This window comes from Ornithodoros turicata, chromosome 7 (genome assembly GCF_037126465.1).
Source record: "Ornithodoros turicata isolate Travis chromosome 7, ASM3712646v1, whole genome shotgun sequence".
Taxonomy (NCBI): domain Eukaryota; kingdom Metazoa; phylum Arthropoda; class Arachnida; order Ixodida; family Argasidae; genus Ornithodoros; species Ornithodoros turicata.
The window spans coordinates 50,162,410-50,175,221 of NC_088207.1; the positions used below are offsets into that span (position 1 = coordinate 50,162,410).

General features: G+C 44.3%; 2 protein-coding genes across 4 annotated transcripts in view; one reads left to right on the forward strand and one right to left on the reverse strand.

Annotated features, from left to right (window-relative positions):
• The window catches only part of LOC135401441 (uncharacterized), a 41,325-nt gene that overhangs the window by 20,244 nt on the left and 8,269 nt on the right, over positions 1–12,812 (reverse strand). The gene's annotated exons all lie outside the window — the stretch shown is intronic.
• Positions 10,170–12,812, forward strand: part of LOC135401442 (uncharacterized) — a 37,995-nt gene continuing 35,352 nt past the window's right edge. Inside the window, exon 1 of the mRNA XM_064633857.1 lies at positions 10,170–10,359. Within this exon, the coding sequence (XP_064489927.1) occupies positions 10,349–10,359 (11 nt within the window). The 5' untranslated portion in view covers positions 10,170–10,348. The remainder of the gene's footprint in view (positions 10,360–12,812) is intronic.

Here is a 12,812-nt window from a genome sequence, read left to right on the forward strand (position 1 = left end):
GATTGTTGCTGCACCAGCCAAGTTTCATCTCAGCTTCAAGCTTCGGTACTTCACAGGCCGATTATGTAACATTCTCCCGCGGTCAGCTATGCCACTCTCCTTGTATGCGGATGCAGCGGATGCCTTACATGAGACAGAGTCGCCGTCCAGGTTAAGCATTGCGTTTTAACGCGCATGAGTAGGTGGGAGTGCTATACGACCTGAACGTTCTCCTTTGCCGAGAGAGAATGACCTCAACCGTGCCATACGGCATGGAAACCTCTTACGGCGCACTATCTGGAGCCACGTCGGCCATCTTTTTTGTGCTTTCTGGCCCCACAACCTCGTGCGATATCACAGCCAATGGTTTGTAAGAGCACCTCTCTCTAATCGCTTTCCTGTTTGCGAGGAACTATAGACGCCCTATACGGCATGCTCTTCCAACGTATGTGCTGCCGGCAGTTCTCCTCAGACGCGCGGCTAAAGTCTTCTGCGTGTCCGAGTTAGTGATGCAACGTATATGGTCATCAAGCCTGCATCTCCCTCATCCCAGGCCACTCGTCAGTTCATCGTTCTCATCGCCGAGAGAGAGAGAGAGATACATGATGACGATGATATGGGGATGTCTCATCGCCGAAATCGCGTACCAGGTTGCAAGAACCCGTCAGCCAGCTGCCGATAGAGGGACACATCCCTGTCTTCAGGCGTGTCGCCGCAAGGTTCATAGCGAAGTACGTGTTACAATTCTCCTGTAGCGTATGCGCTTTGGGGCCATTCCATTTCCTCGCAAGTAGTGTGAAAGAATAGTAACATTTCGCCTCGTAGGCTCAGGTGACATTGAGGTGTTCTTTTTTTATTTTTTATTTTATTTAGTAATACTACTCCGCACCGAAAGGTGCTACAGTAGGAGTGCTCACGCACGACAGGGAGCATGGACAAAGTGCATCAATATAAAAGCTCAGAAATTCAGAATAAAACAGTAAGAGCCTATTCTGGCTCGCCGTACATCATGTTCAAAAAGCTTGACAATGTGTCACATTCAACGATGTTTTGCGGAAGAGAATTCTAGTGCGAACTAGCACGTGGAAAGAAAGAGTTTTAAAGCACGTTGATATTACAGTATGGCTCACATAAATACTTAGTGTGCCTCAGTGGAGTTCTCCCAGGTTCTTTAAACGAAAGGTAACTTTCAGCGCTTGTGTGAAGCCTTCCGTTGAGCAGTAGCCAGAACACTTTCGTGCTCAGCATTTCAACTCGCACAGATAATGTAGTAAGGTTTGCGTCATGTAACAGTTGTGTGGGGGAATCGTATCTACCAAATTTATTAAAAACAAACCTAACAGCTCTTCTCTCAAGCATTTCAAGTTCTTGCCTTTTTATTTGTTCTTCTGGGTACCATACTGGTGAACAGTACTCAATTATTGGTCTAATAAGTGTAATGTATGCCACCAATCGAACTTTACATGGTGCATGCCTTAGAGTACGACGAATTACGTTCAACTTCCTAAGAGACTTCCCTTTTATATTCGACACGCTGTTTCCACGATAGCTTACTATCTACAATGACACCCAGATATTTGTGTTGGTCTACACGTTGCAACTGAAAGTCTCCGAGGAAGTAGTTAAATTTTAGCATGTTTTTCTTCAGCCCTATAGACATAACCACTGACTTTTTCACGTTGATGTTCATTTGCCATTCTCGGCACCATCTCTATATGCTTGCAAAGCTGTATTTAAAACAAACTGGTCCTCTGGAGTGGATATGCATGGGTACAAAATACAGTCATCAGCAAAGAGTTTGATGTTGCACGGTACTGAATCGGTAAAGTCGTTTATGTATACAAGAAATAATAAGGGTTCGAAGACAGTTCCCTGAGGGACACCTGACGGCACATTTTGCGTATTTGAACAGGTCTCTTGAAAGAAAACAAACTGTTGCCTAGACGTTAAGTATGCAGGTAAGTATGCTTTTGAACTGGGGGATGTTTGCATGTGAGTGTACTTGTGCGTGTTATCTGTTTATGATGTCAGTGCTTGTCCCTTTTACTCAGCCCAGGACTCCAAGTGCCCCGTGACGGCCCTCTGTGGTCATCATGGGGACGCCACCATAGGCAGGCTGACATAATGATGGTATGCTGACCCTTGTGGTCACAAGGTACCCAGCACATTAGCGTTTGCTACAGACACTATGGCGGCGTCCGTCAACAATATCCCTGCTGTGCCATCGATAACGGTGCAGTCATTTGACCAGACGGTGCAAATCAATAACGCATGTTCCGGCCGCTGATACAAGTTTTAGAGGTAGTCTTACTACGGGCACTCGTACCGTAATGAATGCGTGTACCCTGTCTTCCGAAAGGCGATAGCGCCCAATGACCGTCGTCACCTGCGGCTTTTCTCTTTCCAACGCATGGCTCTCGTTTCAATAGTCCGTACATAGAGCCTTCTCGAACAAACCGACTGGGCGTAAAGTATGGCAGACGACCGCGTCGATGGATGTACCGAAAATTGCGTCTAGCCGTCGTTTTGCGTGACGCAAGACGGATAGTTATGGATGCAGCCGTAAGATGGGGCTTCTTTATGCGTCGGGTGTCAAGTTGCGGTTAAAGAACCCGCGATAGTTTCGGTGGTTTCGGCTTAGTCTCTCTGTCTTTCTTTTTTTCGCAAGCCCGGCAATCTGAATTTCTTAAAAGAAAGGGGGTGTGAGTGATGCCGTTGGGCGATGAGGTGTCAGTTTACGTTCGAGGTTAAAGACTGCTTCGTGGGTATACAAAACGTTTGCGAATTTAGCGGTCAGCGCCACCGAGTGATATTCCCCGATGTGTCGTTGAGTATGCGGAAGATGATACGGTACCCATTACGTTTAATATTTCGCCGAAATTTCGCCCGGTGTTTGGGACCCAAAATGTCTACTTGCAATCACAAGCGCATGAAAAACATGTATAGAAAACTGGACGAAAATAAAATAAAACGTATGCGTTGTTCTGCAACGGGGATGGGAGTACGGGTATGAAAAAAGAATCAGATTGTGCATCAAAGGTGGTCACAAAGTACTTCCCATTCATGAATTGCTAGCTGCTAGCTATAGACGAGAGGCTAGTGCTGCATCTGTATGGAAATGTCCGAACGTGGTAAGATGGGTTTAGGCGCTGCAACGCTTTGATGCTTCAACTTATTTGCTATGAGGTATAAGACCAGCACCTGCCTTTACAACAAATTGAAATTCCAGATTTTGTTTCTAAAAACTATTTCACAAGACAAACACAAAAATTATGATAAAAATAAGATAATGCAATACAAAATAATGATGGAGCACAGGAAAGAGACGCACACCAGAGGGTACACCACAGGTACTGTAGGTTGTAGTGGACGGAAACTCGAGTGCACATGCTTGGAAACGGCACAGTTTCCCCCGAAGTCGGCCCAGGACGCATACTAACTACCCCTGCACACTAACTCCGACACTAACCGCCTCCTCTCTTTATCTGTCCATGTCTGTACGCAGCTCGAAGCCACATGATGTCCTAACGGATTCGTACGTCCAGAGGATATCCGGTGTTGTTGGGGAAGATTTCTCCTCGCAGAGTGGAAGATGCCGTTACCTTAACACCAACATAAAATGAACGTGAGTCTTTCGTTGCGTCGTTCGAGATTTATGATCGATAGGAAAAAATCCCAATTTACGCTCTCCCTCTCCTTCTTAAGAAGGCCGAAAATGCGGAGCGCGTTCTCATTGGTCTCCGCAAACGATTTGTCCAATCGTCGCGGGAGATCGTTTCAGGAGACCAATCTGCGAATCCCTGTTCCTTTTGTGTTAAGGTAACGGCATTTTTTTACTCCGCGATGGGGATGTTTGACAACGCAGGGTAACAGGTCCTATGAAGCGAACTCCTTGCGTCTGATGACGGGACGAGGGACAGCGTACTTCAAGTTCCTCGACAAGGACCAGGTTTCTCGTCATGGATCCTAATCTCTTTTGTATCTGGACCTCATTTCCTTTTGAAATAAAATGAAATGAAATGAAAATAAAATGAAGTTGACACGGAGACTCACTGTCCGTGTCAACCTATTGTCCGCCGCCCCTCGTCCCGTCTTCAGGCTCAAGGTTCGCTTCATCTGCACACCAGCTCGCTTGCCTTCTTCAATTTTGTTGTTCAGCAGGTCCTATATTTCGTGACGAATCTCTCTCCATACTCTTTTTGTTTGTTTTTCTTCTTTTATATATATATATATTCCCTCTCACTCATTGACTTTCGCCTTTGCTGTCGTGCCTCGCTTTATTTTCCCAAACAGTGTCTCCCAGAGCCTTGCGACACAGTTTCTCTTTTCACTAAACAGAAAGACGGAATCTAATGTCAACCGGCATGAGGGAAGGGAGAACTGATACTCGGACAAAGTACAAAACGTAAAGAAAGCCTCAACACGAGAACACTTTTTCCTGTCAACAAACTATGCTTTTACACGGCCTCATTACGGACTCTCAAATTAAATTGCAAATGTGCAGCCTCTTCTTTTCGGCTCAACGTGTGCGAAGGTCCTCAGACAACGAAACCCAATCTTATCCTTTCAAAAAACAAAACTTTGTATCAGGGCAGAAATATCCTTTATCTTTTAGTCGGCGTCTCGCTGTCTTCCCGACGGAAAAAAGCGAAAGTCTCGACAGCAATGTTATAATGCTGGAAATTTGCCTCTAAAGAGAATCAAATAACCGACGTGGCTTAACTGGTAGTTGCTGGCTCCAGATATGTTAATTGCGACGGTGAGGGTTAATTATTATATGCGCGATGACGCGCGATTCTCAATATGTTATGATACTGACGTGCTTTCTAGAAAGTCTCTCTTCTTCCCTCAGTAATGAGGACAATTATGGTGGCGGAAAGGAGGGGAAGTGTTTGTTCATTTTTTTTTTCATTTTTTTTTTCATATGCAGTGACGTACTAAGGATATTATTCTGAGCGTGCTTAATTGAAGATGGTATTATATATTTAAATCATGTCGACTACGCTATCCTCGTGCCAGTAAAACCTGGAAATACCTTAGCAGGTAAAGGGTAGCACAATACAAAAAGCAACATTGAAGCTTCCTTAGTTTAATATATACAAGCTTTCGCGTGGGGCACCACGCTTCATGAGGTACCTATCAGTGTATCAGGTATCAGCGTACCTGATGAAGCGTGGTCCCCCACGCGAAAGCTTGTATATATTAAACTAAGGAAACTTCAATGTTGCTTTTTGTATTGTGCTACATTTCTTATAGGACTTGACTTCCCCTGTTTCGCCGAGATTCTGCTATCGAGGTAAAGGGTAGGAAGACAGTCCCGGTATCGCTAGATTGATTTGGGCCATGGATTGGATTTGGGGACATCGAAGCACACAAATAATACGAGAAACGTTGAAGCTTCACTTGGGGGTTTACTGAGGTACAAAGCTTTCGTGCTGCAGCTTACACGTCCTGAGGAACATAAAACTCAAGGAAGGTACCTCAGGAAGTGTATAGGCTGTAACACGAAACCGTACACCCTAATAAACCGAGTGCAGCTTCAGTGTTTCTCGTGTTATTATTTTTCTTTTTCTTTTTTCTTGTTAGCGCCGCGAAGCAACTGTGGCTAATGAGCGGCGTACAGGTGAGGACAGATGGAGAGAGGACAGGCAGGAAGGAGTGGGGGACAGGTGGTTAGTATATATGCGTCGACTTCAGGGGAACTGTGCCGAAAAGTGTGCATGGAAAGTCTTCGGAACATCCATGGAAAACCTCAGGCAGCACAGCCGGTGGCAGGGTTCGAACCCACCACCCCCCAGTCTTCACCACGGCCCTGGTTGGCTACCAACAACGACCAGTACGCCTTAATCCGCTCGGCAATTCCGCTGTTGTTGTTGTTGTTTTTAAGTGTCGAGAGAGGTCAGCCAATATTGGGCTTGCTACTCTGCTCGCTTGCTCTGCTCTGCTTGCTGGTATTTGGCTGGTCGTGTTATTAGTGCTTATGGCCTCTATACTACACTCAACCTCTGACTTCCTTCCAGCATTGAAGGGCGAGTGATGTTTTATTGCGTGACCGTGACAATACACAGAAATGATCGAACACGAACGGCGTGTAATTAATCCATCGTATGAATGTGCATATGAGTATCCTGTTCTGGAGTCATTGCACCAGCGTTTGCGTGGGACTGGCACAGATATTTCAACTTTTTTTAGTGCGTATAAGCAAGTACGTCATTCTCTTGCTAGTGAGAAACTTACGACTCTTTAAACTTTTGAAAGAGCGCTTGGTTTATAGGATTTGAAAAAAAAAAAGATAGAAAAACGCGTCAAAAGTATAAGCTTTTGCGAGCACAAAAGAGACGACGACGCGCTAAATGAACTCATGAATAACTTTACGCTACGAACGCTGGCTTCATTTGCGGTTCCTTGCTTTTGTGGAACAACAACAACAACAAAAAAAAACAAAAAAAACACTTCATTCATAGTCTCTTTTGTTGTTGTTTTTGTCGGAATTCTTCCTTCTGTATCACGCACATGTTTGTACCGTTATGCTACTTAGACGATAAGAACACTTCTGTATTCCAATACTGGTGGAAGATACACACTTTGTTATCGCTAAGTAGACGTGCTGTGTGCATGGTTCTGATAGAATACTGTCTAACCCTCCACGAGTGAAGAAGGAGCGGGAAAGAGGTGGAAGGGAATACAATTACTTTCCGACTGGAAACCCATGCAGCACTATGCACTGAAACTTCGAGCGCTTAGGAGGACCTGGCAGGGTTTCCTGTCAGTTCAGGAAGCCTCAATTCACAGCACTCGGTTGGCGAAAGAGTAACATGGAGGTCCCCTTGTGCGCTCGCTCCTTCAGTGGATGCTGCGCTGCGAGGGCACTTCAGTGTGGTACGTAGAGGGCCCTTAATGCTTTCAGCGAAATCCTATTACTAATCTGCGTTCTTTCTTCTTAATCCATTAATATTGTTCACCTCTCACGTAACTGGAAGTAAATGCTGCCGCTGTAATAACGAACTATAAGTAAGTGTATTATACATTTGTTGACACCGTTAGTGGGCGGAGGTTAACTTTTTTACATGTACTTGGTGTTCAACAGGTGTGGACGCAGTGACTGGCAGAAAGAGTGTGTACTCAACCAGGAATCAGTACCACGAAATGACACACATTCGCTCCGAAAGAGGTCGTACATGTCACTTACTTGTCAGACTTGCAAGATAACATCGCTTCAATGCAGGAAACGACGCACAAAGGTGAGGAAAGGATGATATTACTAAGTTTCAGACGGTGAATGCTGACTTCGGAAGGCGCTGAATCTTCGTATCCCTTTTATTCATAGTAGTTTCTTCCTTTTTTGGTGTTTTAGGGTAAAATTTTGAATGGAGGTTCCAGCGCGAATTCTCGTACTTCTAGTCATGCACAAGAAAAGACGATTTATGATTGTTATCTTCCCCTATCCCCATATCATTGTCATCAAGTACCTCTCTCTCTCTCTCCCCCCTTTTATATATATATATATATATATATTTAATCAAACTCAAAACGATTTACGTATGATTGGAAATGAGACGACTGTTACGTGAAAGCACGAAAACGGAAACATAAAAGAAATATTGCTGTGTTGGGAAGCATTATTTTGTCACAATTTTAATTTATATTTATAATAGAACTTATTGTTATAATTTCATTAGATATATGCAAACATTTTAAAGCTTTGTGCTACAGCCCGTATTCGTGTGGTTGTCTAAAAATATTGTTCTGTAAGAACATCGAAAACGCAAACGCACATTTCTGAACGCACATTACATTACGATATGTCTCGAGAGTGCAGCAGTTTCAGCAGTAAGCTATCCATAAACAACAACAACAACAACATAGATGAATGGGTGATGATGATGTGGGATGTTTCCCTGCGTTGGGTGCAGGACCCTACCCCATTCCAAAGAGGTTCATATGAGAGGATGACTATCCATAAAGAAATGCAGAAATATATTAGTAAACCAGCTTTGCTTCTCCTGTTTATGTTACAAGCAATAATTTTTTTTATTTTTTTTTCCAATGGGTCGTACTCAGCGAGAAACTTATCAGGGCTCGCAACACGGACAGGTAGATGTGGGAACGGCTATTGGGTTTAGACAGGACAGGTGGTGTTCCTCTGAGGTTCATCGTCGCAAAGAAGGAGAGAGAGGACGACGTTCTAGGTCGGGCACTTCTGGAAGTACACGACCTGCAATTGATGTGACGTGATGTGAAAAAAATGGCGATTTAAGTCACGACAAAGTCAGACTGGCTACCCTAGACCACTTAGCCGCAGTTAGTTGAAATAAATAAAAAGAAGGAGAAAACCCAGTAGTTGGGGCCGGGAGACAAACATCCAGAACTAGTGGGAACACTTGTCACAAACGAGGGACCAGGAAGTCTCACGAAATGTCAATCAGATAACCCCGAACTGCACGTGCTGCAGTAAATAATCAGCGATCAACTTGCATCTATCTGGAATTCTTCTTTTTGTTCTTTCTCCCGGGGTCGTCATACAATACAATGAACCCTCGTTATTACGACCATGGTCGTTTCCAAAAATTTTGGTCATAATGCGGAATTGCCATATTAACGGGGTGGGGGATTTGCAGAGGTTTCACTGCATTGTTCCCCGGGAGTACGGTCGTGAAGCGCGTATGTCAGATTATCGGGGGTCATATTAACGAGGGTTCACTGTATACGTATCTGTGACATTGACAGATAAGGAACTGGCTTTACTCATACTATGAATTCATTATATGAACTCGAGCGTGTTCTCGCAGTAAATCTGTGGGAACTAGCGCCTGTCAGTCCTTGTGTTTCTTCGGCCGCTTCTTTGCCATAGTGTCGAAAACCAACAAGCCCGAAGATTCGCCCTTCCCCCATACGTCCTTGTAACAAAGTGTGGCCCCGCTGTATGAGGATATGGAGTTTGGCTTATTCCCTATATAGGCTATGTAACCCGCTCCTTTTTTTTCTCTCTCTCTCGCGCACGTATAGCTATCGGCGGGCTAAATGTAGACACGGCGCGGAAGGAGACATATTACCAGATATGATGTTTTATTTAGTCCTCGCGGACGACCTTCAAACGTAAATGGTCCAAGCGTTCAGACGATATGCCGCTCGGGGAAGACGCCGACTGATTTGACATGTTGTAGCGTGGATTTCCGTGTTGCATTTTGCCTGGCTCTTTTACATTAGCCCTGATACACAAATGGAGGAAAGCGATGTCCTACTGGAAAATAAGAAAGACGTACAACGTGACCTTGAATGCACGCCTGACGTCTTTGTTTGTTCTTATGAAGAAGGAGATGGTGGAGAAGCGTCAAATGTGTGTGGACATTTGTCAAAGTGACAAATGTCCCAGAAGAGTGTTATTGAAATAGGAAAAATTATCCGAAAACGGACACAGACTATTTTTAATGCAGTTTAATTGTATTTTCTATTCAAATACTACCAAAAATTAGTGCAAAGCTCATGAAGAGGACAGAATTTATGCAGTCTAGCTGGTGAACCGCGATAGAAACGGAAGCCCCGAGGCAGAGGAGCACAGAGGGACGACACAATACGTTCTCGAGAGCCTGTTGTGTTGTCCCTAAGTGCTCCTCTGCCTCGGAGTGTTCGTTTCTATCATATAGTCCTAAGGCGCATTTTTCGCTGGGTACGCGTTATAACGACAGCTATGTGAATACCTAGAATTTAGAGTACGACTTTCTTTTTTTTTTTTTTTTCGAGAAGTTCAATTAACAATGCGGGAGTGTTAGGGACTTTTAATGGATCGGAAGCACGATAAAGAATCACGGAAAGGGTTGGATAAAAGAAGCTGTCAAATCAAAGATAAGACACGTGTGGTCATGTACGTAAAAGGAGTACGGCAACTGGCTCAGCCTGTTTTTCGGAACTGTTATCGTGAATACGTGCCGATCTTCTAAAGCTCGTTATTAGGCAGTTTTAGCACACCGTTGGTAAGGTTATCGTGCCTATCGGAGCCAATCGCAGTCGTGTGTGACTAAGAATCTTATCCACTGCTTCCCAAGCAGCACAATGTACTGAAAGTCGAGTGCAATAGGGGTGGACGGGTAGGTGGAAGGCCTTGAACAGACTCGTGAAACTAAAGACAATTGATAAGACACATACCGTCCACCCCTATTGCACTCGACTTTCAGTACATTGTGCTGCTTGGGTTGGTTCCGGTTGATACTGTTCGGCGCGAGCGACGTTGTCGTTGAGCGACGGGGAGCAAAATTACAATTGATTTCGGTGTCGTGAGGTGTCTTGCGGTAGAACGGCCTGGATCATTGTGCCCTCTTGGAGAAACTGAGAAATGCTGCAGTGCCATCGCAATATCTGAGTACCGACCCACATGGCTACATGGTGAGTTAGTACAATACTGCATGAAATGGACTGGAAGTGTGGAACTTAATAATAATTGGGGGTTTACGTCGCGAGACAACTGAGATCATGAACGACGCCACAGCGATCGGTCTGTGGATTGTTTTTGCCCACCTCAGGGTTCTTTAACGTGCGATGAAAACTCATCACACGGCACCACGTATTTAACGTCCCTCGCGGAAGACGGCGTGTCTAAGCAACGTGTACACTGCCACCAATTGTGGAACTACTGGATATCGAGTTGGCGAGGACATAGGTTTGCCTTTGATGACAGTTGTCTTATAGCGCCGTAAAAGCCCCAAAATTATTGCCACAAGCTTTGTTGTATCTATACCGTCTCCTATTTTCTTAACAGATGAGCATCGCAATTTGTATCATAACTTTCGACATTCACTGACATTGATAAAGGTACATTTTTATTATTTGGTACATTGGTTAGTTGGTCTGACTCGGCAAGGTGGTGAACAGTTGGGATGCTTTAAGATTTTCTAGCTTTTTATATAAATTTTAGCTCTTTTATTTTTAGCCATTTTAAATTAGTTATTTTATTTTACATATATTTAATTAAACGAAGTTCCGCACATTTCGTGCGCTGCGGAAAAGAGGAACAACACACACACACTCATGTAGCGCATCTTTCCCACAATACGAAGGAGCAATGCAGAGAAACGACATGCATGCATTTGAACCTGGCAGACAACACGGCACTGTTGTGTTGTACACAAGGTGCACAGATAATGAGGACAGCAAACACTAGAAGACGAGAAACATATCTGGTGTTACGCAGGCTCAACCTCTCTCCATATCTCTCGCCTTTTCCCTTCTCTGCTTTCTCGTCCGGCTACCAGACAGCTTCTAGGACACTTTTACCTAAAATGTCAAGCGCCCCACAGCCGACAACACCAATTTATTCAATTCCGTTATTTAATAAACATTGGATAAGTTTTCGCAGAGATTTCTGTAACGGTAAACAGACATCTCACAAAGCCGTGGTCCGCGTAGTTTGCATATTGCTCTCTCGCTGTGAAGCAGTGCTTACCTTATCGTGTTCTCTTGGAGCCTCCCCCGCTATACAGTGCATGAATTTATGGAATCGTTGATCTTGTGAAGCCGAATTTTTTAAAGAACATTTTGATGATTTTGAAGGCAACAACGACGTGCTTCGTGGAAGGCGCATTGCTTTTCTAGAACTGCATTTTTTAGATCCATGCAAAGCGACCTCTCTCATGTAAACTTTCAGTTTTTAAAGGCCAGATTCATCAAAATCGCCGACTTTCATCGAATACACGTGTTTTTGTTTATTGTTTGTGGAGCACGGATTGATTCGAGAAAGTATTGCGGCCGAATAGTTTGCATACATATGCGAATGTGTGCATCTGTAGTAAACAGGAAGCCACGTACGTGGAAAATCGAAATGGTGAGCAAGGCCGGAAGCTTTTAAGATATGGAAATATCTTCCCGGAGAAATTGTTTGACATTACGTTGCCCAAGACGCATGCACTCGGAGAAGGTGGAGCAAAATGGGGAAGGAGGGGGGCGAGGAAGTTTCCGGAACGCGTGTCAGATGATAACACGTGCGTTCTGCTTTGGCAGCCCCGAGACGGGCCGTGTTTACGTTTTGAGGTCAGTGGTCTCTCGGCGGAAATTCCCAGCTACAGAACCGATATAACTTCGGCTACGTCACTCACGATGGCTCACTGAGCTGGTTTGAGACCAATCTATTCCTAAAAGTAGAGTGCCGCCAAAGTTGTTTACCCGCCTCACTCCTCCACTTAAGCTATATAACGACATGGTCTGTTTTGAACCTGGTCCTAGTGTGTTTCTTGCTTGTTTGAACTCTTGGATAACACATCAACGCTGTTGAAGTGTTGTCCCTGAACTGTTTGTTGATTTTGATAATTCGAAGCGCGTTCAAAAATGACGATTTTGCTCGTCATTTGTGTGCCGGCTCTGTTGAGGTTAAAGCAGATGACGGACTTGCAAATTAATAGAGTTGAAGAATGTAGAGGGTTGGGTCAAGGTCCACTTGGCAAAAGCAACAACGCTTTCCTTTAATGGACTGCACGAAAGCTTGTAACCATTAAAGGAAAGTTTCAGTGTTTTATATTTTTGAAATTAATAGAGTGAAAATCGCGATACCACAGCATTGCCGTCACATTCGTCTTACCGTGGATGATCGCGCAATTTCTGTCCCTTTGTTGAACGTCTGCATGCTAATATCGAAGGAGATCGAAAACCTGTTTGCTGCTTGTACGTCGGCCTCGTAACTGTTTGCTCTTTAGAAGAACTCGCCGAAGGAAATACGTACAAGTCTCTGGACAACCAGCGATGCCCCCGCATGGCGTCGCTGCGTACTTAAGAAGCAGAAAGAGGAAAAACGAGACTCATAGAAGAAGAGCGAAGGAAAAAAAAAAAAAAAGACAATGTAAAAATAC